This window comes from Sceloporus occidentalis, unplaced genomic scaffold, assembly GCF_023333645.1.
Source record: "Sceloporus occidentalis isolate IW3139 unplaced genomic scaffold, rSceOcc1.0.p SCAF_54, whole genome shotgun sequence".
In the NCBI taxonomy this organism is placed as follows: Eukaryota; Metazoa; Chordata; class Lepidosauria; order Squamata; family Phrynosomatidae; genus Sceloporus; species Sceloporus occidentalis.
The window spans coordinates 364,329-391,893 of NW_028317034.1; the positions used below are offsets into that span (position 1 = coordinate 364,329).

Here is a 27,565-nt window from a genome sequence, read left to right on the forward strand (position 1 = left end):
GGCACAGCAATGCACATTTTCTGTCACAAATCTACATTTCAGTATGTTTCACACAAAATCCAGTAATGTTTGCCGCAAAATAGTTTATACACAGTGCAGCTCCGATTTCCTGCAACACCTTTATACATAACCCACACTTAGTGTGTTGAAGTTCCTGTTTGTGTGTTATATTCATTATTTGTAAGGGTCATTTGAAATCATGAGACTCTTTAGCTAGGGCCAGATTTATTCCTTAAGAATCCCGAGGCACAAAGCTATTGGTGTCCCCCCACTCAAAAAAATGTAAAGGTTTTTTGAGAAGGGTATGGAAAAGTCAATGTATGTGTTTATAATGGGAGCCACCATCCGAACTTTGTCTTAGGATCTGTATGGTTGCCCCCCACACACTAGGTTATTGCTTCTGAGTTTCTGATTGCTGTTGAGGCAACCTGCCTTATACCTTTACTGATGATCGTGTGGCCAATCCGGTAGTGAAGCGTCCAGGTGTATACATGAGGATGTCTGCCGCAAAAAGAGTTAGAGTTTAGTATGCAGCTTCGTGTCTCCAGCCGACAGCCACACAAGTTTTATTAAACGGCCGTTGGCCTTAAAGTGCCAAGACCACTTTTAATCCCCAGTTCATTCTTGGTTGAGACAGCCTTTGTAGAAGAATAGAATAGGATAAAGAGGAGGAGTTCAAGACAGGAAGTTTCTTAGTTATGCCAATTTCACCACCAATTTCACCAAGTTCTTATCTTCCCTGAGGCCCAATAAACCTTAACTTTTAAACCAACTATGTCACTACATTTACACTGATTAAAATAGTACTAGCGAAAATTACTTTTGAGAAATTAATATAGTTTTGCTAAATGCTCCTAAGGCAACACCTCCTCCTTTAAAAATATGTGTTTCTGGCATCTCAACATGCAGCCTCCACAGTGTCCATCCAGTGACTTCATGTGTAGGGTTACCGCAGCGAAATGCTATTTTGCAAAGCAGCCAATAAAGATTTAATGAGGACGTGTGGAAATATTCCCCACAAACTGAGTCACATGTGTCACTTCATTCACAGAGTATAATGAACTGCCTCATTTAGTAAATAATATTTCAACATGTCGAATTAAACAAAACTATTGGTGGATGTCTTTTAAAAATATATTTCTCCCTCTATTAAAAAAAAACATTTACCATTTTCCACGAACTATTTATATCGTGGTACACAAAAAGTCATAACAATCCTTCAAACACCACATTGTTTAATTCCTGTTTATTTCAGCTAGCGTTTGGTTTCTATGCAATGACAGCAAATTAGTCATTTTCTAAAGATCAATAATCAAAACACCCTACGATAAAATGAATGAAGGAGGCCACGGGCATCATAATAGCCTTTTTCAGTTTTCCAGCAAGCAAATGAGGGACTTTTGTATATTTATATACATTTAAAATTACTTTAGAGTTACTTTTCTGGTATGTGTTAAACGTTACATAATTCACACGAAGGTGGCATCTCGCCAATTTTACTACGCATTATACAATGCAAGTTCGGCCCTTTTTATGGGGACACCTTACCATTTGTTATGCCTAGTGAAGTAAGAGAGTTAAACTGAGCTGTTGTGCAAACCTCCACTCTTAGAGGTCCACGTGTTAAACCAGTCTTAGTAGTGAAAAGCTAATTAAAGGTGGTCAAAGCCCGGTGGGGATGATCTAAAAAGTACATGTGGCCAACAGAACAATTTCTGGTAATCTAGATATGTAAGTCATGCCACAAGAGCAGTACTTTGCAAAGTGCAATAATACAAGTAAAAAAAACAACATAATAACTTAAACTTGTATGTAAAACATATGTAAGATGTTTAGTTTTCTTCTTGTATCCTTCAAACGCCTCACGAGCATAAAGCATATAAGTCAAGATTGTGATTGCCAGCTGTTTCCTTATATTTGTGTTGCGTGGAGGACCTGCTATAGTTCTACAGTACACTGATCACAGTGGAAAGCATTATATTTCCATTGGCCTCTGTTTTTTTCATGATTTTTGGCACCTGGCTTGCTTTTTTCTGTCATGTTAATGGCGAGTTTAAGGAGCTGTGATGATTTTACAACAATGTCTTCTTTATTTTAAATTAGATTTGCTCAAGGGATGAATCTGCACTAAGAAAGAGGACATTTTCTCTTTCACAAAAAGTGCACATTAAGAAGGGTCTGTTTTCTTCGCTCAAAGGACTGGACACTCTTGCTAGGAGGGGGAAAGAAAAACGACCTTCAATAACTCAGGTACTGTAAGAAGACTGTATTTATTGTTAATTACTCATACATATTAGAGTGCGTCATTGAGGTAATGATTTGTATCTCTTATACTTATATATGTTCTCATATATTCCTAAAATGTACATTTTTTTTCTTTCTATGTTAACGTATTCCTCACTAAAGTATAAACATTTTTTTATGTAGAGTAAAAACAACTATTTTGTGCAATTTCCTTGTAAATACATAGACTGTGTTTGACTACTGTATGCTGAAAGCAGCTTAATATTATTGCGTGGCTTTGCTTCTGCCAAGCTTTTAGGCAGATGTGAGTCACTTCATTCTGGACCTATAAAACAGTGGACATAATATGTAAAGTAGTCACAAGCACACAATAGGCACAATGTACATTATACATTACGATGACTGAGAATGCGATACTGAAACCTGGGATGTAGAGCAAATATTTATATACATTATTAATATGTTTGTTCTAGAGTTAAAGAGAAATTACACTGCCTAATGTAATAATTTACTCCTAATTATTAAACAAACTATACTAGGAAAAAGTATAAAGGGTCTAGTGATGTTTCATTTAGTATTTTCATTGCATCATAGTGTATATTTTTTAACAATTTCAGAGGCCATGGTTACAATTTGTACACATTTTTATATATTAAATATTAAAATTGGTACTCATATATTTTGTGCATTGATTTTCTAGATTTTCGATACCAGTGGAAGCCAGGTTGGTGTTGGTACCCAAGCTCTTCCCAATTTAAGCACTTCAACTGAGGTACGTTTTTTAACTTAATGGGGTGGAGCGCCATTTAACCATGCATAGTGACACATGCCACACATATGGTTGTGGTTATTTTGGTGTAAAAGCCGCTTGTTTTGTTTCTCACACATAGATGTAATGTCTTGCGACGTCTCTCTGTTGACTTTAGGGTAAGCATTCTGGAGCAGTAAAGTGGTTGTAACAGGGTCATGGAGATTTCAGTTCTTGCATGAATCACCACTGAAAAGATTTAACAAAGGAGAGCTCTGTAAATGTTTGAACTGTTTGGCAGACCTCTCAGAATTGAGATGGCGTACATGCAAAGGAAAGTGACACTTTTGCACTTGTCGCTGTAAAGGAGAATAGGTAGGAATTTAAATCAGCTTTAACCTCTTAAGGACAATAAAGACACCTCATTCTCAATGTTATTTAATAGGGATAACATGGCTTGGGAAAAAAATGCTAGCGGCAACTGAAGAAGAAGATTAAAAAAACAACTCAAAAGTAAATAACAAAAAGAAAAAGACGGGATGTGCTTCCATTTCAAAGTTTTGGATCACAAACTCCCCAAGGTTATATACACAAATATTTTATTATACCAAAAAGTGCATTGCCATCCAATAAAGTGACAGTAGCATACAGATATCAATAAACCAATCAAAATAATGTCGCTACAGATACCTCCAGAAGAAGGCTTAACTGAAACATGGAGGTTCTGTCCTGTTTTCTAAATACCCTTGTCTGTACAAAGTAACTATTTTATTTTGTATTTTTGTATTTTTTGTTTTGTTATATGCTTTTTGTTTCTACATTGTTTTGATTGGCCTATTGAGACCTGTACATTATTCCCTTGTGAATGGCTGCTAAGTGTTATCATTACATATGTATACAGGGATGAGGTGTGGTTTCGGACCTTTTGCTGCTCCTACTGTATAAGTCATTTAAAACACTTTGGGTGTTATTAACTAAAGAGTTGGTACTAGAGATTTGACTTCTGTATTCATTTTGAAGGTTCAACCCCACTGAGCTTCTGCTGTAGGAAGAGCTTATCTATCCTGTTTTAATGTATAGTTAAACCAATAAGGTCTCTTCTCCTATTGAATTATGCATTTTACAAGCTTCTAGAAACCTAGCAGCGTCGGTCGCCCACAATGTATAGTCAAGCGAGGGAATTGAAACCACAAATCTCCACAGTCTCCCTTTAGTGAAATTGTGGCATGCTGCCTCAATTTATTTAGGTCATACTTAATTACTATCAACTATTGTGGCATAAATAAATAAATAGGAGATTCAATGTCATGAAGTATGGAATTTAGGGTACAGGTTATTATGACAGCAAACACAGAATATATTGGTAACTTTGAACTACTAAATATTAAGAAAAAATGCTAATACATATTGTAAAAAACAAGCATGTTGTTGGCTTACAATGTGTATGAAATTCTGATAAATATAGTGTGAAATATTGAAATGTTCTCAGTCCCAATACTCATATTAATCACTTATATCAAGTACATCTTTTATATATAAAATGGCATCTTTAAGGTATTATATAGTCTGAAAAGGTCTGTTTGGCAAATGATTACATGTATTCTTTAGTTTACTGAAGTTAGAAAATGAGAAGTCTCATTTTCTAAGCCCAATAGCTCAAGAATACAAGCGATAATTTGAATTCAGTAAATTGGAGTCCACGGGAAAATCAACTCCAGTATGTATTCTAAATGTGAAAAAGGGCTGGATTGTTCCTTTAATGTGTGTTGCTTTGCAAGCATGAGTTCTTCATGACTGCAATATAATGTTCTTACATATTTTATGGAAGGAGTTCTAACATCAGGTTCTATGAGTAATGTTCTTCCTGGAAATCTGTTTACCAAAATATTCCGATGTACATAATGTTCAGAGGAACAGTTGGAGCTGTGCACTTGGGCCCAGTTTCCGAACAGCTGAGGGCATGTGTAGCAAAATGGAAGCCTTATCAGAGAGCACTTCCCCGAGAACATTGAGTCTCATGCACATAATTAAATACTGCAAATGTTTTTTCAGATGACGAATTTCATATAGAAGAGGACATAGGGTTTTATGGGGATACGAAATATATAGATAATAGAAGCCCTTTTAAATGTGACATTATTAGAGACTATAAAGCTATTAAAGCTATTAATGATTGAAAACGATCTAGCATGCTATATGCAGTGGTTAAACTGGCCTTAGGAGCACCATTTTGTTCTTCAGTATTTCCTATGCCCATGTTACTAATCGGTGTGGATTTGTGAACTACAGATATTTTTTTTTACACAAGGTTTTATAAATATGCTGCACATATTATCCAAATTACTAAAACTGGGGTTTTAGGAATAAAAAAATCGCCAGTTTAAAATATGAAAATTGGTTACAATAGCAACAAACTGGTTCATCCAGCAAGCAAGATCAAAAAACTTGCACCAGAATCCCTTTTTTATATAAACCCAGTAAGTATGTAAATTATGTGGTCAAGTTTATAGAGCCACCTGGGATGTTGCCAACGTAAGGGCATTATTCCTTTTTGCGTGGTTATGCCTGTAGGTAGTATTAAACTGCCATTGGTTTTAGTACAATAAAAGCTCCTCCCCTGGATGCCTCTAGTGAAACAGGAAGCATACTTAGATATGTCTTCTGGATATATATCCATTTAAATAATTGGGAGGAGTGGCGGCATGTTGTATGTTAGCAAGCTGAATGTAAAAACAGAAAGACTTGACGAGAAAGAAAACGAGAAATATTCATCCAAGATGGGCATGTATGGACTCATATCACACGTTATTTTTCTGCTAATTTTCTGTATTTGGAAAACATTGATGTATGTTCAACAGTTTTGAGAGAATGTGAGCTCTCCAGTTGCTTCTTATCGCTCAGTGTCTGTATGCTAAAGCGCAGGCATTTTTCTTTTGTATGCAATGATTTCAGAAGATTTTCAAAATGCCCCTGGGTTCTTGGAATGTAACGTGTGTTTATCTGCCTTGCTACTGCTGGGCTGCGTCTGTATCCACAAATAATGTTAACCTGCTCCCATACTGTGGTTAGTGTTAATGTTTTTCTTTTTTTTTTCTTTTCCATTTTAAAAGGCAAAATCTATTCAAATTTTCCTATTTTGCTTTCTCAGTTAAGCATACCTTTCTTGGATTAGACAACACTGTGGGTATTGTGTAGTTAATTAGGTGTAGCATTCCAGCTACTGCCATCTTGTTTTTGTTAACCCTTTATTGAAATTGTTTTAGGATATATATATATATATATATATATATATATATATATATATAATGTGAATTAAAATCCTTGTTTTGCTTGTCGGGTCAGTGTTTCCTATATAATTACATATGTATAATGTCAAGCCTGTTTTTTTATTCCTTGTCCATAAACATTCTATAGTTAACCCCTGCCACTGTGTAAGTATTTACTTGGATCGGTGACCAGTAAATTAAATGATATTAAAGCTGGCAGCCAGGCTGATAGTGGTCATTAGCCTGTGAAACTAATTCCATTACAAAGGATCCCTCTTTCCAAAATTCCTTGGAAGCATGCTATTAGACCAAGCCAATATTTTTTTTCAGGAGATTGGGTTTGGCTTGACACCATTAGCTAAAGAAAGCCACCCTGATTACCAAGAGTAGACAGTAAGATCCTAGTAGTCTTAAAGGGTGGCTTTGTGTTTGTAGCTGCCCAGGAATAACAAGCATACCACATTTGTTCTGGATTGCTAGTTTGTAATAAAGAACTATTTTCCTGTAAACTTGCTTTTGTGAGAGGAGGGATTATTGCTAAACCAGCTGTCATAACCAAAGGGAGCTTGTTGATACAGACAGAGAATAGCTGATAAGCTACTCCTGCTGCAGCTCAGACTGCTGTTTTGATTTGAACAATATGGACTAAATAGCAGATGCATATAGGTCGGGGGCTGGAACTTATTAAATGGGTAATATAACCTAAGCCATTTCACACCATGTAGGTGTGCAATCTACAACTTTCCTGTTTAACAAAACTGCCCTAGACATAAAAGCTACATTTTTTTGAATGTTTAGGTAATCTATAATAAACATAATACAATACATGCCTGCTATACCATATGGCTCAGTTTATTACTCAATTATGAAGAGAATTGCTCTGAATGTGGTCTTACCATTCTCCGCTCAAAGTTTTGAAGCTCATAAAAAACTTCTGTACCTAAGCACTTTGTGTACGTATGTATGAATGCATGCATACGGCATAGAAACTGATATTTTGGTTATGTAGGATTGCAGGATTAGAAGGACATCTGGAGAAACATGGAGAGCTGGCAATTGTTGTTTCTAATAGATTTATTCACCTAGAGACTGGGTGCCTGAAGAGCAGTATTGGAATATGAGATTGTTTCTCTTTTAAACACAAAGAAGAGGAATTGAGTCAAAGAATTAGCATGGGATATACACATATTACTGTACCATGGGTTAAAGAAGCGGTTAAAGATTATCAGAAATCCATAATAATAAAGAAGGCTAATGATGAACCAAATATGCCAATGGATATTTGTATTGGTTGATCGCTTTTCCTCTATGATTTGTTTCTATATTCACCAATAAGGAGGTATCATACAGCTAAAATGCCCTTGTGCTATATACCCCATATATTTTATATATAATTTATTTCTTACAGCATCCATGTATAAGTAGCAGATGATGCAGCCTGGTTGCTTGTACTTTTAATTAACGTCCACAGTATTAGTCATTGGCAGGCTAAGATGTTGACAATTCTGCTGTGTCGGCAGGCATCATAGAAAAAGCATGTATCTGCTCTGAGCTTACAGAATACTGAGCCAGATTCTTGTTCTCTCCAAACTCATGCATTATTAATTTGAATGCTGGACACATGGTAATACTGGTAGAAATACCACAAAAGCAGAGGGATGCGTAGAATGGAAGAAAAAAATGGAATAACTGTGTATTTTCTTTGGTGATATATGCATACTTGTCACAAACATATAAGCACATTGAATATGTCCTAAATGTTTCAAGTCTGGATATCTATACCACTGAGGTCCCAACAGCAAACAAAACGAGCATCATAGTCTACTATGACCGCAGTTATAGAAGAAGAATAAAATGAATGCAGCAAGCATTCTGGACTTCATTGGTAGTATCACCTGAGTGGGTATTACTTCCCTTCTATGTTTCCCTTTGCTTTTTGTATATTTGTCCATGGAAGACCTCAAGGAGAAGGAGGTCCAGAAAAGGAGTAGCAAGAACTTGGTCTCACTCTTCACATTATTTATTTTACAACTTTACGGGTAACTTTCTGTTCCACTCACTGTTGTCTATTATAGTACTGGTACACTGCTCATTTACGATAATTTGGAATTTAGTAAAACTGCTCTATCACCACATTTTGTTCAATTTGTAATCCCGGACCCTTCCAGTACTATACTATACAGTACAATACTGCTTTAAAGAGTTTTATAACACATTGGTCATAAATATAAAAAGTGGCTCTGATGGAAAATGTGAAAATGACCTCATCGCCATAGCAACTGTCAACAGGAACATTCTTTTTGTTGTTACTTTGATAAGATCACTTTTTTAAACATAGGACAAAATGTTGAAGTATTAATATATTGTTAAATATATTCTATTACTAGTGGGCTAGCACAGACTTCATGCTACCACCATAGGACCTAAGAAAGTTAAAAGTTGGGGAGAAGGAGGCCAGATAGATAGTAATAAAGAGGAGAGATATTAAGACAATGGAGAGATAAAGAAAGGGAACACGTGGAAAGAAGAGAGACAGAGGGAAAGGGGAGATACTGAGAAATACGAGAGATGGGAAGAAAGAGGAGAGATAACATGAAAGGGGAGAGATACAGAAAAAGAAGAGAGGTTGGCATAATATTGTGCTTCTCCCCTGCTGTGCGTCACGCTAGGGTCAGATGGAGCAAAGACCAACATGACTTCCACAGTCTCTTGAGTATCTGCAGAGTCAGTGCGGCAAGTACATGAGACCCCTGCATTGATCACACCCAAGCACATATACAGCCACATTTTTTTATACCGTATTGGCTCGATTATAGGCCGCACCCTAAAACTTAGGTGCTTTTTTAAAGAAAAAAAATTCTTAGTAAAAAAAAACCACTTATTGGAATAGATATGCTGTCACTCTACCCCCAAGATGTGTCCCCCCGAGATATGCTGCCACTCTGCCCCCAAGATGTGCCCCCCTGAGATATGCTGCCACTCTGCCCCCAAGATGTTCCCCCCCTAGACTTACCAGTGCAGACTCCCCAGGGGCTGGCGGGGGACATCTACACAATGCGTGTATACAACTTCTGGTGCCGCCACTTCCGCCGTGGAAAGTGCCGGCAAGGAAGATTGTTAACGTACATCGCGTAGACTTTCACCGGCAATGTGCTTAGACAACCTCCCTTGCCGGCAGTCCCCCCGTGGGAAGTGCTGGCAGGGGAGGCTGTCTCAGCGTATCGGAGAGTAGGATGCAGGTCCCCTGCAGCGCTGCGAGGGATCTGTATCCTAAGCCTGCTGCCTGCCCGGAGCTGCATGTCCCGGGCGTCGGGCGATACGAATTGCGCGTTCCTGCGCTAGACCCCGAATATAGGCCGCACCCCCACTTTAAAGACCGCACTCCCACTTTAAAGGGGAAAAAAGTGCGGCCTATATTCGAGCAAATACGGTAATATCAGTCCTCACCTGATAAAATAAAATAATTAAGCATATCGCAGCAGGAACAAAATAGGCTGAGATCCAACCTGATCTGAATGGGTCTGGTTAGATTTTTTCCTCTTAGGACAGACTGAAGCACTTAAGGGGTCTATGTAATATAGAAAAGTTGGACATTCCAACTAATTGACTTCACAATACTAAGGCCAAACACTCTATTCACTCTATTCTATTTAGGTGTTTGCTCTAATATAAAGCACGCCCTCCCCCCAAAAACTTTGGATTTTAATAAAATAAAAAAAAGTGCCCTGGATATAAGAGGACCGTTCAAGTAAAAAAAAAACCCACACAATTTAATGTCCCTTTTACCATTACTTTAATATGTATCCTTTACTCATTCCTTAGGAATAATAAGGAGGGTTGACTTTTATGTGAAAGAACATAATGTATGAGGCTTGGAATACCTTGCAAAGTGAGCTATTACAAAAAGTTTTCACTTATGAAGATGTCCTACATATATAAGTAAAAATAGATGATAACCTTAACCTTGCATCAGTCTGACTGTTATAGTACTCTAACTCGCATCATGGCCGGATAGCTCAGGAAGTCCTGTATAAAGCATTTAGCGGGATTTCTTGAACGTCATATTACTGATTGAAATATGCATTATGCAGGGCAGTTCAGCCCTTCTTGCAGAGAATTTTACAGAGATTGTCCTTTATAATGCATAGTGAAGTAAGGCAGCTCTCTTACCAGCTGCCACTTAAGTAAATGAACTCCTGTCTGTTCATACTACTGCTGACTTGTATTTTACGAGGATGCTAAAACAGTGAGCATGATGTCAGTGACCTGTAGGTGCAGCTGTGGATCAGTCCACCCCATTCGGTGCCCTGAGAGGCTGATGAATGGGTCTCCGGGTCCTTTCAGACCCTCCTCTTTTCCTCATGATGATGACACTGGAGCAGCAACTGGATATTCTGTTTATTCATGGATGGTGTGAGCAGATGCTGGTGGTGATCTAGCAGATGGTGGAGCTGAATGTGGTGGTGGAGTGAGTCTTCTTAATGCAGGGTCTCTTAGGGGAACATGTAGGAGGTAGAGTGGTGATGGGAGTGGGCCTTAGCCATGAGAGGGATATGGCCATGGTGCATACTGGAGCTGGTGAGGTTGGGGTCACATTGGTTGGGAGAAGAACCAGTATTGGAGAAGGATGTGAACACTGCAGCAGTGCCTTAAGCCTTTCATGGTATAGATGTTGGTGGTCATGTAAGTGACGTACAGGCCTGTGGTTCTGGCTCATTGCTCCCCTCATGTGTATCCCTTGCTGATGATGGAGGTATAGGCAATACATAGGTGTTTTAATAAAAAAGAAGAAAAGCACCTGCTCAAAAACCCTAAAACACAGATCACTCTTATTCTCTGTCAAACACAAATTGTAAAAATAAATAATCAATATAGGGTGACCAATATAACATACATATCAAACATAAACATATAGTAAAAAGTTTGCAGGTGAAGAACTCAAGGCAAATCCAAAATAAGATATATATTTATTATTCCTAAATGAAAATGTGAGGCTCACAAATTGGAGTGGTAAGCACACCTTTCAGAGGCTCACAAACATAGCCAGAAATGAATTAGTAAACGGGGCTTGTAATGTCTTGGACATGTTTCGGTTACTCCTCCAGTTTCTGGATAATCGCTGTAATCACACTCACGTGTTTCGGCTGCCAATCAGGCCTGTTCAAAGTGCTGACGTGCATAGTATCCATAGCCTCTATATATACTGTCCTCACTCTATATACACTTTATACAACGGTTTATAAACTTTAAATTAAATATCTCACAATGCCCCTGATTAACAAACAGAGCACAAATTACAGCCTCTTTAGTTGAGGAATTTAGTAATGCTACATGATGTCCATTTCCTTGTCACCTTCCCAATAATTGGAACATTTTTTTGGGGGGGGAACATTACCTTATCACCACATAAACCAATTCAGCAGGAACAAATTATTGGTAGCCGTGGTGATAGAAGCATGCTTCACACTAACTGGGGCCTTCACTATATTCCCACCATGTTGCGGTTGCATCATTACTTTTATATGGCTTCTTCCATGTATCACAGTTAGTTACTATCTCTTTGAATCTGCTGTAATATTATACTGATGAATGCATTCAAAATCCTATAAGTAGTTACAAAACAAACACCAAATTATATTATAAAAAGTAAACAGTATATCTTGTGCATGTCTGCTAAATTGCAAAGAGTACAGCTTTAACAGCAGTTGTTACCTCATAGCTCTGTGATGCAATAAAAGCAAGCTGGGTGTATGTGTGCAGGACACAGGCTCAGGCCACCACTTTGCTGGATTGATAGAAGAAGGAAGATGAAGCTGGTAGTTTTGTTCTTATTTCTGCTGGTTGCAGGAGTCTGTCCTGCTCCGCTGCCTGCTAATCGGCATGATGATTACGGCAAGTTGAAGACGGTACCAAGCACGCCTCCAAAGAACGGCCAAAATGAACTGGATGTGAAATGGATTGCTGTTTTAGCATCAGTGACACTTGTGTCATTTTGCCTTTGCTGCTGCCTGCTCGGATTCCTGATCTACAAATATATAAATTGGAATCCAAATAGCCTGCATCAGACCCCCAGAAGAGCCGGTCCAAAAGTAGTCACCTTCTTACTGTCAATCTTCTTTTCATAATAAGGAGATTTCACTTGCAGTTTCAAAGGTTCTTTTATTCTTGTGCGTGATATAATCATTATATAAGGAATATCATGGGAGAGAGAGAATGAATACTATGCATGTCAGCGCTTTGTAGAAGCCCGATTGGCAGGCGAAACGTGTTTGTGATTACATTGATTATGTATCGAGGAAGAGGAGTAACAGCACAGCCTACAGAGGGTTACCAGCGGCTTTTGAGGAATCTGAAGGGACTATTATTCTACTACTTTTTCTGGCTATGTTTGTGAGGCTCTGAAAAGTCTGCTCACCGCTCCACTTTGTGAGCATTGCATTTTATTTATTTTTTTGTTTTATAAGAATAAATATGTATCCATAAGTTCTTCACCTGTCTTTTTTTTTTTTACTACTACTCGGGCGATACGAATTGCGCATTCCTGCGCTAGACCCCGAATATAGGCCGCACCCCCACTTTAAAGACTTAAAGTGGGGGGGGGAAGTGCGGCCTATATTCGGGCAAATACGGTATATTGTATAAATACTAGTTGCTGTTGGGTACCCAAGATTACCAGTGTTTCCTGAGATCTATTACTCCCTCAGATCCTTCCCAAAAGTGGTATCTGATATGTGGAAATGGAAAATAGTATATGTGTCCATGTGAAATGTGGTCACGAGATATAAAATGAGAGGAGCGAACAGTTTATTACTGAGAATAAGTTTCGTCCAGTATGTAGTTCATATTTATACCTATTTATTTACACACAAGAACATATATATATATACATATATTATTGGGTATTGGAACACCTGAGCATTACACCAACAGGGACTTTTATGTCATTGCATTCTAAATACATAGACATTCAAATTTAGCTTGTCCACCCATTTGCAGCTGTAACAAGTTTCACTTTTCTGGAAAGGCTTTCCATGGATTTTTGAGTGTTACCCGGAGAATTTTTACCCATTCTTCCAGTAGAGCATTTGTGAGGTCAGACACTGATGTTGGACAAGAAGGCCTGGCTAGCAATCTCCAGTTCGTCCTAAAGGTGTTCCCTGTTGGTGTAATGGTCAGGTGTCCCAATACTTTTGTCCATATAGTGTATGTACATATAATAAAATTGGCACATCATAGGGAAAGTATTATTTATAATGTTATAATTTCCTATTGATGTTTGCCATACATGTATTTAATAAAGCCCGTCCTTGTACTTTGACTATTGCTTACTATCCCTGTTGCTTGGCAGCTTTGTGAATTATATCTGCATATCAAATAACCTAATGCTATTATGCAATATTGTAAAATAAAATATTATACAACATCTACTTTCTGTAAAGATGAGGTCATTTTGGTGAGGGGATTTTTACAACAGCTCGTATTTGAGCTTTTCTGTAACTAACAAACATCAGACTGGAGTGCTATGGTGTGTCTGTGTATTTTGTTCAGTGATCCACAGTGACATCTACTGGACAAAAATTTATTTTACTAATTTGTGAGAAACTAGATATGGTAGCAATTACAGGGCACCTTCAGCGCCTCATTAAATATACCATATGTACCGTATATACAATTTGATGGTAGATGAGAACCTTTTGGTTCATACAGTCTTCCCATTTTTTACTGCCATAAAAACCTCAAACCTTGTTAGGTACTTGGTCTTGTCTTCAGGATAGCCATATGCCTATCCAATGCAGAATTTTGGACCAATCTTCATTCCAACAATGCTTCAGTTCATTGAGGTTTGCGGGTATTTGTTTATGCAAAGCTCTCTTAAGGTCCTGTCGCAGCATTTAAATCGGGTTGAGGTCTGGACTTTGACTGGGCCATTACAACACCTTGATTATTTTCTTTTTCAGCCATTTTGTTGTATATTTGCTGGTGTGCTTAGTATTGTTGTCCTGTTGCATGAGGTCAAGCTTTAGCTGTCAGACAGATGGCCTCACATTTGATTCTAAAATACTTTGATAAACAGGAGTTTATGGTAGACACAATTACTGCAAGGTTCCCAGGTCCTGTGGCTGGCAAACAAGCCCAAATCATCACCCCTCCACAACAGTGCTTGACAGTTGGTATGAGGTGTTTGTGCTGATACGCCGTGGTTTTGGTTTTCTCCAAACGTGGCGCTGTGCATTATGGCCAAACTTTATCTCCACTTTGGTCTCGTCTGTCCAAATGACATTGTTTTAGAAGTCTTGTGGTTGTTCAGATGCAACTTTGCGAACCTAAGCCGTGCTGCCATGTTCTTTTTAGAGAGAAGAGGCTTTCTCCTGGCAACCGTTCCAAACAAACCATACTTGTTCAGTCTTTCTATTTGTACTGTCCTGAACTTTAAAATTTAACATGCTAACTGAGGCCTGTAGAGTCTGAGATGTAACTCTTGTTTTGTTTTTGCAATTTCTCTGAGCATTGCACGACCAGACCTTGCGGGGGAGTTTGCTAAGACATCCACTCCTGGGAAGACTGTGAACTATCTTGAATATTTTCCACTTTTGAATAATCTTTCTCATTATAGAATGATGGGCTTATAACCCTCCCCAGTTTTATGGGCAGCTATTGAGGTCTTCCTCCTTGGCATTCTGTTAACACACACTTGAATGCTCCAGACAAGCAAACTGCTAGAACGTTGGCTTTTATAGAGGTGGTCACACTTGCTGATGATCGATTAATCTAGGGCTTTGATTAGTGTTTAGTACCACATGCCTGCAGAATGTACTTAGTTTTTCATGCAGGGTTTCTCCATTTTGGCTTTACCTTTGTTGAATAAATCATGACATTCTGTATTATGCCATATGTTGTTGTTCATCTGAGGTTGCATTTGCTTAATTTTTAGACCTGCTAAGGAACAGATGATTGTAACTATGTCCTGATATGTAAAACCGTAGAATTTAAAGAGGATGTTCTTTCTTTTTCAAAGACTGTATATTTTATATATTTCGTTTGTTAGGTTCATTAACAGTTTTTTGTGTATAAACGTAATGTTGAGTGTTTTGAGAGAGCAGTGGTTTGGAGCATTTTGTCAGTTTAGCACTTTTATGTGTGTCTATATATATATATATATATATATATATATATATATATATATATATATATATATATATATATATATATATATATATACATTCTGCTTTTGGATGGTGTTAACAAATACAATCCAATTGTAAGTGTAATTCACATTGTTTTGTAGCTTTCCAGTTATGAGCCACACATTTTTGGCATATACTCCAGCCAATGCAGTATGTAACTATAAGTATTTTTAGAATGAAAATCTTGCTACCTTATGGTACTTTCAGGTACTGATTTAAAGTATTCTTACACTTTACCCATTTCTGATAGAATGTTGATGAGTTGCTGAACATCTACGGCTCAGTTTCAGAAGGCAACCAGAAGGAAAACCCTTGGGAAGTACCAACATGTATCCACTTCTATGATGGTCAAGGAGTCACGATAAATCTAAGGCCGGATCATAGAGTGGAAGATGTGTTGACTCTGGCTTGTAAAGTAAGTAGTTTGCCAGTTTATAATATAAAATACATGTGGATATTAGATGTTATGTAGAATGTGGGCAGAATGTAAGCTGGCAATCAAAGCCCTTTTTACCTAATGTATGGGTTCTTCTTAGTCAGTTCTAGTTTTGTCCTACCCTTTAAATGTATTAACTGTAAGAAGTGCTGCGTGAATTGTTGTAGCTGTATAAATAAAAATATATTGGTGTACCAAATTATTCATTTAGTTCCAGCAGGTATAACATAGGTGGTTTTTGCCTTTTCAGAAGATGCCCACAAGATGGCAGACATTTGTCGGTTTTAGTTCATTTTCCATTGGTATTCTCATGTTTATGATTTAGTTTTGTTTTAATTCATGAGATAATTTGCTTGAACAGACTATAATGCTCTGATTATAGGGTAAAATTCAAGCATGTCAAGGTGAAATGAAATAAAGCCCATTAAAAATAAAAAAAATATATCTTTTTTTTGTGGAAAAAGTACAGTAAGTAGATTTATAAGAGTTATTAAAATTATAGTTGTATCAGATATTGTATGTGTACTTTTGCCATACAAGTAATATGTGTGAGAAACGTTACCAAACCTATGATATAATGTCCCTAATATTCAGTACTTTGGGTAGACAAGTCACCAGCACAATATTTGTTCTATTCCACACACTAAAAGAGCTGCAATGTCCTCAACTGATTCCTTACAAACAGATCAGGGCAATATGAATGATTATGACCAAAGTCATACAGACCACGTATGCCAGTATGATACGTAATTGTATAGCGAACTAAGCTGAGGTTGACGCGAGTAGGGCTCAAGTCGAATGCCTGACTCTTCTTCTCATTTAGTGTTTAGGGGTTACATATTCATTTACGCCATTAAATGTATATTGATATATATATATGTTTTGTGTTAATGGCACAGCATATCAAGACAATGTATCATAAGCTCTGTCTTTGTTTCGTGTTCTGCAGTGTAGCTTTAAGTGTTCAATCTCTTTAAACATTCTTCCTTTTCTGTCTTTTGTTTCCGTGCTTTAAAGTTTATCATTAGCGGTCTGTAATGCTGACTCCTTTCTTCTACATCTTACCTGGTTCTTTTCCCTTCTTACACTTTCTGTCTGCTCTGGTGAGTGGAAGGAATTTTATTTCTTTTTGTACACTACATTGTCTTTCTATGAGGCCTGCAGACTCACAGTGTAGTGACGAATCACAAGTCTCTGTTTGGCAGTCTGATAAGCTAGGTCTGGGTTTGGCAGATGCCAGGAAAACGTTACCTGCCTGATTGCATTGTGCTAACTGGAAAGTAGGGATGATGGTACGGGGCTGTTTTTCAGGGGTTGGGCTTCAGCATTCAAATACATTTGCTATGTTTCCAACTTTATGGGAACAGTTTGCGGAAGGCCCTTTTCTATTCCAGCATGAGTGTCACAGCACAAAGTCTATAAAGACATGCTTTGGATGATTTTGGTGTGGAAGAATTTGACTGGCCCACAGAGCCCTGACCTCAACCCCGTTGAACACCTTTGGAATAAACTGAAAATGAGATTGCGATCAAGGCCTTCTCGTCCAACATCAGTGCCTGACCTCACAAATGCTCTACTTGATGAATGGGCACAAATTCCTGCAGCACTCCAAAATCATGTGCAAAGCCTACCAACTACATATTAATGTCTATGTATTTAGAACGTAATTTCATAAAAGTTCCTGTTGGTGTTATGGTCAAGCGTCCCAATACTTTTCTCGCCATTAAGTCAAGGTACCCCAAGTCCTATGTCATTTTTCATGGCTATATTGCTTACTAAGGAGCCGAATCAATGGGACTACATTGCATTTTAACCCACTAAGACTCACATTAAGTTAACCAATAATGCTACAGTTTAAGTGGAAGCACAGAATAACAAAAATGGTGACCAACCCCTGACCATCCTACAACTCACTAAAATGTCCCACAAGGCCCTGGTGCCAGATTTGCTTGGGGCCCCCGACTTCACAAGCTGCATGTTCCAAAGTGCCACCTTTGTCCTTAAACAACATGTCTATGCCATCCTAGTCACCAAAACAGTATGTCTGTGCTACATTAGCTCCCAATCAGCTTGTCAGCGCCCCCAAGCAGCTTGTATGTGCCATCTTTGTCCCCAAACAACTTGTCAGTACCCCCAAACAGCTTGTCTGTGCTATCTTTGTCCCCAAATATCTTGTTAGAGCCCCCAATTTCCTTGTTTGTGTCATCTTTGCCACCAAGCAGCTTGTACCCCCAAAGAGCCTGTATGTGCCATAGACATCCATGCTAACACACAAACACTTACACATTCATGTTACCACACACAATTATGCATACATTCTCATTGTAACATACATACCAATATACAGACATACATACTCACTCTTGCACCCCTTACCTCAAACACAGCTCTCTCCCTATCCAACCCTTTAAAAGCTCCTCTCCCTGCAAAGCAAGGACCTTCAGTTAAATCTGTGGTGGTCGTTTTAAAGAGGCAGAAGTGGTCGTTTTTAGGACCCCTGCACCTTTCTGTACAGAAACATCTATGTCTAGTATGCATTTTTTTAAAAACCTTCTGTGAGACCATAAACCTCATAATTGCCCTTTTTACTTGTCTTTTATTTAGGATACCATTATAACTATCCCTTGGGTTGATTGCTCTTTCAGTTGTATTTAGGTCAAATAATTCATGTTATTATTTAGTAACCCCTAATATTTGTGTTTTTGCATGTGTACTCAATAATACATAATAACTTTTATTATATCATCGTATAATTTAACCTGCTATTTCCCTCTATACCCCTCATTATTTCTTCTCTCCATTTGTGCTCACGCCAAGCATTACACAGTTCTAGGTACTCATAGATATTATACAGTTCTCTGTACTCATACTAGGCACTACAGATTCATGCTACACGGTTCTGCTACTAATACCACTACTACTACTACCAAGCATTACAATGCATTACAATGTCCCAAGTACTCATAGCAAGTATAGCAAGTATTATACAATTTAGGTAATGAAGCAGGCATTTCACAGTTCTGGGTACTCATACCAAGCATTTCAACGTCACAAGTACTTATTACAAGCATTGTACATATCTGGATAATCACACTAGGCATTACACAGTTCTATGTACTCAAACCAGACTTTTCACTGTTCTGTCTACTCATAAGAAGTTTTCCACACCGTTGAGTTCTCATGCCTCACAAGTTCAGATAATTAGTTTAATTCTTGAAGCAAAACTGAATTCATAAAAGAATGACATTCTTCATGGCTAAATATATATGTTGCCTGTTTGTGTTTCTGTATGTTTCATATACCTTTATGTTCTATGTATTCATTCTTATTTTTATACATGTAGGATAGTACACGATTTGGTTTCTGTATTATACTGCGAGAAACAAATTATATATATTTTATATACTTACATATCTATATTAACACTGGAGATTTTTAACTTTTTTTTAAACTTTTTTTTTTCTGCTGTAGATCCGGCAGTTAGAGCCCAGCAATTTTGGATTGCATCTACGAAAACATGTGAATGAAAATGTTGAATATTACATTGCCTCCCCAGTGGACTACATACAAGATCAGGTATTACTTTATGTTTTAATTCTAGCGCTTTATTTAAAAGTATAAGTGTTTGTGCATTAGTGCTACCATTCCTCAGCTGAAACTGTAGATGTATTTATCGAATAATGAAATTACAAAAATTGAGTAAGAACAATATCTTTAATGGCTTAGAGGACAGTTTTTAGTGCAACCTTTCAGGACACTGAGGTCCCTTCTTCATGCATTCTTCACTACTATAAGAGTGATTTCTGGCTCTAGGTGAATGAAGCACTAAAAATATTCAGAAAACCAAGTTATAGTCTTATAATACATATGAAGGGTTACATAAATCAATAAATAATAATAAAAGTGCATTGTGATAATGTCACACACACCCGTTGAGGAACAGAATGCAGCAAGTGCTGAATTGACAACAATGTAATTATTCAGAAACCACTGAATAATAATGTTAAAATGCATGTTATTCATAATAAATGATATGCAAATTGCATTGTAGCAAGGGGCATATAAATATGCAAAACATTTTTCTAATTTCCATCTCAATTCCTGGATTTAAATGCATTGTGACAGTTAATATCAATACTATTTTTATTAGGGGTTTCGTATTTGCTTTTAATAATAAGAGATAAATGTTCTTTTCAATTTATTCATTTGCATTTTAATAAATGTACCGGTGTTTTAGGAAACAATCTTTAGATCATTAGAGATCTAATAAGTAACCTTGGCTTAATGTGAACACATAGCTATAGTTCTGACTAATTTGTGGTGCCAAACTAATACATAAACTGTGACTTGTTTCTAAACCCAAACATTAAGATCCTATACTACATATACATGGAATAGAAAGGGACCCCACAACTTGTGTGCTCTGGGGAGGTAGACTACATTTCTTGATGGGACAGGCAACAGTGCCTTTACGTGCAATGCCATTTATGTCAAGTATGATTTATATTTTGTCAGTATGGACTAGTAATTTACTATATGTGCTTTATTTTCTAGGTTTATGATGAACTTGTAATTTTTCCATTGGGTGTATACAATGTTCACCTTGTAAAATCTGGAAATATAAAGGATTTTGGTAAGTCCTACTTTTGTTCACGATAATGATCATGTAGCGGTTTCAACATACATTTCTTATTTTTCCTTTAATAATTTGAACAACCACCTTCCCATATATATAATATTTAGTATGTCAACAGTACTTCACACTTGGCAACCCTGGGCAGCATATAGATTATTAGCAAAATGTCTAACTATACGCCACTGTGGCAGTGTGAGAGACCTGTGTCCCATTAATCCACACCAAGTGTCCGCACCTTGTGGTGGCCCTATTACATGGTCAAGAGATTATTCAGTTTTCTTACATTGACCACCTCTCCCTTTAGGTGGCTTGTTGAATTATACTTTGCTCAGTCATCAGTTGATGTTTTTGATATATTTTAAAATCAAAGATGCATATTTATCAGACAGCTAGCCAAGAAGTTTTTCACCCTTTGAAACCTGAATGGGTTGTTATTAATTAACTCAGGGAAATGACTAGATGAGACCGATTGAAATATACTGTACTAAGTATTTCCTTTATTTGCAGGATTTGCCGTTGCAGCTCAGGTTAATGAACATAACAGACTTAGTTGTATTTATGTAAGTTACGTTCAGCTGGATGGACTGGCCTACAGGGAAGGTTTGTGTATTTCCAGATATCTTGTCTTACAAAATCTAAATAGCTCATAATAAGTATATCCATGTATATTACTCATGATAATCACTCTTTTTTTGCTAGTTTTTTTTTTTTGCTAATCCATTCCATTATTCAGCACCCCCCCTTCACACCAAGTTAGTGCTTCCATGAAAAATTGTATCAGAAATGCAGGACATACAGGGTTATTCACTAAAAGCAGAGTTGGCAGGGAAGTTTTCAGGATAGTGGTAATTTATCTTGTTGACTTTACTTTACATTATTAAGAGTCTATCCCTGTGAGCTTCCGCTCCGAGAATAGCTTGGATTGGCTTGTATAAAACTTTTTAATATAACCATTCGTTATGCAGGGCCAACTAGGCTTGGACTGGCCATCAGACACACCAGGCAAATACCTGGTGGACCACTTCCTGACAGCATCACACGCTTACTCAATTAGCCTGTGGCCAGTGGCTGGATATGGAGGAACACGTATCTATGTCATCAGGTGGCTGCAGGCCTTAAAGTGCCAGACCTGTCTCATCATCGCCAGTCTGGCCCTGGGGGCAGCTTTGCTCTTCTAGCAGTGATATTTGCCAGGGATGGCGTGATAACCCTTTGTAATGCACAGTGAATTCAACTGTTGCAACCACAACTCCTTCAAACTCCCACTTAAGTGAAAAAACCCCAAAGACACCATTTTAGTTTTACATTTTTATTTCATCTTTGCGTGGTAAATAGTGGGCAGAAGTGTGAAATGAGAGAGGTTGTCCTTCTGGGAAAGATGTCTGTGGCAAAGGTTTTGTAAACTCCACACATTTTATTTCTGTACCATGGCTTTTAACTTTATTTTAAGGGCCTTGGGCATAAGGGAACCTTAAGTAACTATCACGTCCAGGTTAGAATATGTAAAACTCAATTAGTTAACATTTGTGTAAAATATTTCTTTGATCCCAGGTTTACGCATGGGCAATGAACTTCTTTACATTAATGGTGAAGCTATTACAGACCTCGACCTCAAGAAGATGGAGTATTTATTCTCTCAGAAAGGTGTGCTGTTATCCTTGAGATCATGCAATGTTGATGTGAAGTCATCACTGTGTTCCTCGTGGTCAGAAAATGACATTTGCAAAGATCAGAAGAGGCCTTTGCCACCTGCAAACCAATCCCAGCTTTTGGAGGAATTTCTACATACTTTTCGAAGGAATTCAATGAAAGGTAAAAATACTGCTACAAATGCAAATATAATAATTAAAAACATTGCTGGTTATAGTGAATTTGTCAGCATTTGTGTTTCAGTATAAAACTTAATAATTTTACTTATTTTTCTGAGATAGTCTCAGAAATGCCCAGGTCGATCTCTGATTCTCATGGGCAGATTGTTTCAGAAAGTCTGAATGATAGTCTGTGCCTATGTGAAGAGTAAAACCCTGATTTTTTTTAGGGGGGCTTGAGTACTGGAGAGGAGCATCACATATATAAATCTCTCACCTTATATATAAAACAATATTCTATCTAGGCAGTAGTTAACTTTCAGATGAGGTTTTGAGGCAGTGATCACCTTGCTGACAAACCAAGGCTGCGGTACTTATGAGGGCTTGATGACCAGTGGATGTCTTCCCTTTCCATGTCATGCTATGGAGAAGGTTGACCAATCTGCGAAACACATACCTATGGGGAACTATGCAGGGCTCATCAGACAGCATACATAATGCAACAAAATGATGTGTACATGTTGATGCCACTATGCCCTTGATAAACTAACTGTGCAAATAACTTGTCAAACTAACTGTGAGTCCAGAGTGAGTTTTACCATGTTGTTCAGTTCATTATCATATAGTAAAAGGGAAGAAAAGCAAGACACACAATAAAAGGTAAATATCCCCTTAGCAACTAAAATGACTAATTCAATAACTAGTTCTGTGTTAAAATACATTTAGTAATTGGCTGAATAATTAGTCTAAACCTACCATAGGTGGCAGGTTCAGTTTCATAAAAATCCCCCTGCTTTACTAAAAGGATAAAAAGGATCTAGCACTATTGGTTCAAATGAAAGTGGAGTCTTTAGTTGAAGATGATACATTTTAGTGAGCATAGGAAAATATGCACAGCAAAATCACGCAAGTGCTCAGGACCACTGAGGTCTCTTCTTCAGATGGAACAAAGGTCTTTAATGTTTATCTGACTTTACATCTTTTTTCTATGATGACACAATAAAGGTTATCACCTTCAAATAAAGACTGGAGTAATATAGAGTAGCTTAGTACCAGCTCCTGGTATTCACTTTGGGTTTGTATCCTCTCTCTGCAGTGGAAATGCCGGTAGTCTTTTTTTATCTACAGGTATTGTCCAGAATTTGTAGAGGGGACTTTATAGCTCTCAGAGAAAGTATACCTTGAGCGCTCTGAATCTTCACCAATCAAGTCTCTTACTAGACAACGCCTCTACGTTAAGACCAACAAGAGCAAGGAATATTTTCTTCGGTGCCTCTTAGAATGATCCATTACATTACAGCAGTCCCATATTGTTCTGCAGTTTTTGAAGGATAAGAGTTTAATTATATAATGGAAGATATAGACTGTAAACAGATCAATACTTTCTGGACATGTTTCAGAATATATAATCATTAGGAACATTAAAAAAAATTCACTAGTGTCTCATTAAAACAAGCTTTCAAAAATATATATATTTTTTTTTCTAAAAGCAAAACAAAACTACGTTATATATAACATCTCTCTTTTTAGACAGAAGATTATGTGTATGTCTTCTAGCTGTTATTTTAGCCCGGTGTAATAAAAAAAACCCACTACATTGTGGTAAACAATAGAATAGCTTAGTATGGCTCCTTCTTAATCATCCAGAGGGACTCTAAGAGCCATGAAAGTAGGCAATTATTTTTTATATTAGATAAACCGGACTTAGTTAGCATTGCCATAAAGAATAATCTCAGTGTGGTGTCGGAGCAGTAAAGTCACCCAAAATATTACAGGTCTGCCTACCAATGTTCAGATATAGTAAGTTTATCAAAACAAAATGAATTTGAAAACACCTTTATTTAGCGCTAAACTACATTATTGTATACAGCACTGGGTTTATGTTTAAAGACAAATATTTATTTTTACAACCACGAAATACCTTTTTGATAGGTCTTCTTATGTTTTTAGGTTAATTCTTAGGTCCAGGGTAAAATGTGGAAACATACAAATCCTTTTTTCCAGCACAGTAGAGGCTTTTAACCTTGTTAACAACTAAATTCTGACAGTAGATTAGATGATTCATTGCTTGTAATTAAGCCTTTGTGCTGTCTCCTACACAATTATAATCACACAACATCAAAAACTGCTATTTTTTCCCCCCAGCAAAGTTAGAAATGTGTTCCAGTGCAAAACAAAAAAACAACAAAAAACATACATATCAGAATCTTACATCAGCGTAATACCCATGTCAACTAGAACATGTGTACACACTAAGCTGCTTAATGTAGTTTATACAAGGCTTTTAAAGAAAATTACCTCAATGGTGTGAGAATCCATCCTAGTTAAGTAATTTTCTATCATATAACTTAAAAAATAGCTGTGAAATGAGGATATTTGGATCAGCATTCGCGTTACCTCATCATAAAGTGGGTGGTGTGGGAAGGATGATATCAGAAGAAGACAACAAACAAAACCACTCATGCCTTAGCAAATCATTTTGTTTTTTTTCACCTAGCATTTATGCTTTCAGAATTAATACATCCACATTACATAAAATGTTCTACTCTATTAGGATCTTCCAGACTATGTCTAAATATGGCTTGCTATCATATAATAATGCGTGATTATAGGCTATGGCAGGTGAAGATCCTCATTTTGCAGATATGCCTTTATTGTTCTGCCCAAACTAGTGAAAAGCCTATTTCACCTTGTTTGCTATCTTAATGTGCTGTGCTAGCCATGTTTAATTTCAGATGCTTTTGTTTCCAACCTATGCAGAAAAAGGTGCGGTTGGGGACTTGTGTATGCATATGATCATTATCCGTTCCTTTGCAACCTTCCATAATTTACCAATGTCACCCATGCAGTGGCGATTCTAGAAACAATATATAGGGGGGGCACACAAGATACCACAGTTAAACTGGGGGGCATTAATAATTTCCAAAAGTAATGTGCTATGGAATTATACTTTTGTTATTGGGCTAAAATAATACTTGATCATTCAACATGGGAAGCCTGAAGCCACAATCGAGTGCGACTAATCCTTGAAATAAATATTATAACAAAATAAATAACTTTTCCACTAAATGATTTCAGGGCCTTGAACGTTTTGTCCCCTGAAGTCACTACAACTTCAGGAGGGCATTTTATCTCTGGATAAAAATAAGTTAAATAATTCCTACTGTAAGTTAAGTGCCAGGAAACAGATGACCAAACACACACACCAACACAGGCTCTGCCACACCAACAGCCAGACACACACACACCAGGACAGGCTTTGCCACACCGACAACCAAACACACACACACACCAGGACAGGTTCTGCCACACAGACACCCACACACATCAGGACAGGCTCTGCCACACCCACATCCAAACACACACACACACCAGGACAGGCTCTGACACACTGACACCCAAACACACACCAGGACAGGCTCTGCCACACCAACACCTATACACACACACCCGAGGACAGGCTCTGCTACACTGATAACCAAAAACACACAAACAGCAGGACACAATCCATGTCACAGACGTCTACATCAGGATGGATTTTTCACACTGCATTGTCGTTTATACCCCCCTTAGTGTTTTTGCCCCTTGTGTGTTGATGCCTCTGCTGCCCATATATATTAATATTAGCCCCAGTTGCCGATATCAGGTATAGATCAACACATTAACACACAAACCAAGCTTTGCATGTATAGATCAACTGAAATTCACTTGTGATCCCAGCACTGAAGGTATATATCAAATAAACAGAATCAGACATACAAATCCTGTATTTGCAGGTATACAATAGTATATGAAACGTAGCATTGCAGGTATAGATCAAATAAATACATGGAAACAGCATTGCAGGTATTAATCAACTGAATAAGACATACAAACACTGTATTTGCAGGTATACATAAATAATGTATGGAAATATATAGATATGGATCTACAGAATAACGCAAAAACCCAGCTTTGCAGGTATAGATCAATTGGAATTCACATAAAAACACGTCATTAAAAGGTATATTTAAAACCCCCTAAATTACAGGCATAGATCACAGGTTGCACACCCCAAAGCCAGCCCTGGCGTCCACACTGCCCACACAGCAATCACACTCCTATCATACCCAGGTAACCAGTAAATGCTGGTACCTAGGCATGATGGGACTGTGATTGCTGTTAGCAATCACACTCCTATGTAAGTGCCTGTAAGTGATGTGTAGAGCCCATACTGCTGTCAGCATCAATACACAAGGGGGGCAGCTAGCTAGGTTTCAGCATGTACTGGATGACTTGGCATGATAGGAGTGTGATTGCTAACAGTAATCACAGTCCCATCATGCCTAGGTTCCAGCACTTACACATCCATGCTATCACACACACACTCATTCGTTCATATACTCATTCATTCACAGATTAATTCCCTCAATCACCCATACTCATTCAAACACCCTCCCCACCCCCTTACCTGCACTGCAGCTCCTCGATGCCGCTCACAGACTTCAGCAGAGGGCGCGGCCTCCCTCTGCGTTCTCTGGTACTGCACAGAGGAAGCAGGACTGGAGCAGAGTCATGTGATGTCACGTGAACTCTGCTAGGTTCCGCTTCCTCTATGCAGTACAGAAGACCCTCCCACAGGTAAGCAGCAGGGCTCGAGGTGCGGCCCGCGTAAGATCGGTTGCCCTGGCTGCCGATCTTGTGCGGGCCGCACCCTCTCTCCTCCGCATTAAAAAAAAAAAAGACGTGATTTAAAGTCACATTGCGACTTTATTCCAAATTCGCCAGGGGGGCAATTGCCCCCCTGTAGCGATGCCACTGCACCCATGTAACCACTATTATTCTCCATTCTGTCCTGTATTCATTCCCAACATCTGTAAGCACAGCAGCATTAACGTGCTTATTGTAGGCACTATTGTTAGTTGGTGAGTTCCAGACGCATTGACATCACCTCTTAAAGCAGCATAGTGTTCACCTGTCTTTGGAAATAATGAACCAGATTTCAAGTTTAAGATGAATGTACAAGGGAAGTGCGGGCCACGTTATTCTGTGAGTCACAGATTAGCTTCGTTCCTTACCAGAACACAATCATATCTAGAATTGTAGAATGAATGTATACATTTATCTGGGACATATACCTAACTACTTACCTCCTCTTGTTATTGTTTCACATTCAACAAATTGTTTTAAATGGGTATTTCTGCTTATGCTAACTTTCGTATAAATTAAGAATTAGAAATTCCAATGCATGCGCTACTCAAAA

The 27,565-nt window shown here is 37.8% G+C and overlaps 1 protein-coding gene across 1 annotated transcript in view; it reads left to right on the top strand.

The window, feature by feature from the left end:
- LOC149288006 (rho guanine nucleotide exchange factor TIAM2-like) overlaps positions 1–27,565 on the top strand; it is a 67,763-nt gene that overhangs the window by 13,304 nt on the left and 26,894 nt on the right. The window contains exons 6-12 of the mRNA XM_089492150.1: positions 2,104–2,250; positions 2,945–3,016; positions 15,694–15,858; positions 19,351–19,455; positions 20,434–20,512; positions 21,023–21,115; positions 22,067–22,327. Of these exons, the coding sequence (XP_089348276.1) occupies positions 2,104–2,250; positions 2,945–3,016; positions 15,694–15,858; positions 19,351–19,455; positions 20,434–20,512; positions 21,023–21,115; positions 22,067–22,327 (922 nt within the window). The remainder of the gene's footprint in view (positions 1–2,103; positions 2,251–2,944; positions 3,017–15,693; positions 15,859–19,350; positions 19,456–20,433; positions 20,513–21,022; positions 21,116–22,066; positions 22,328–27,565) is intronic.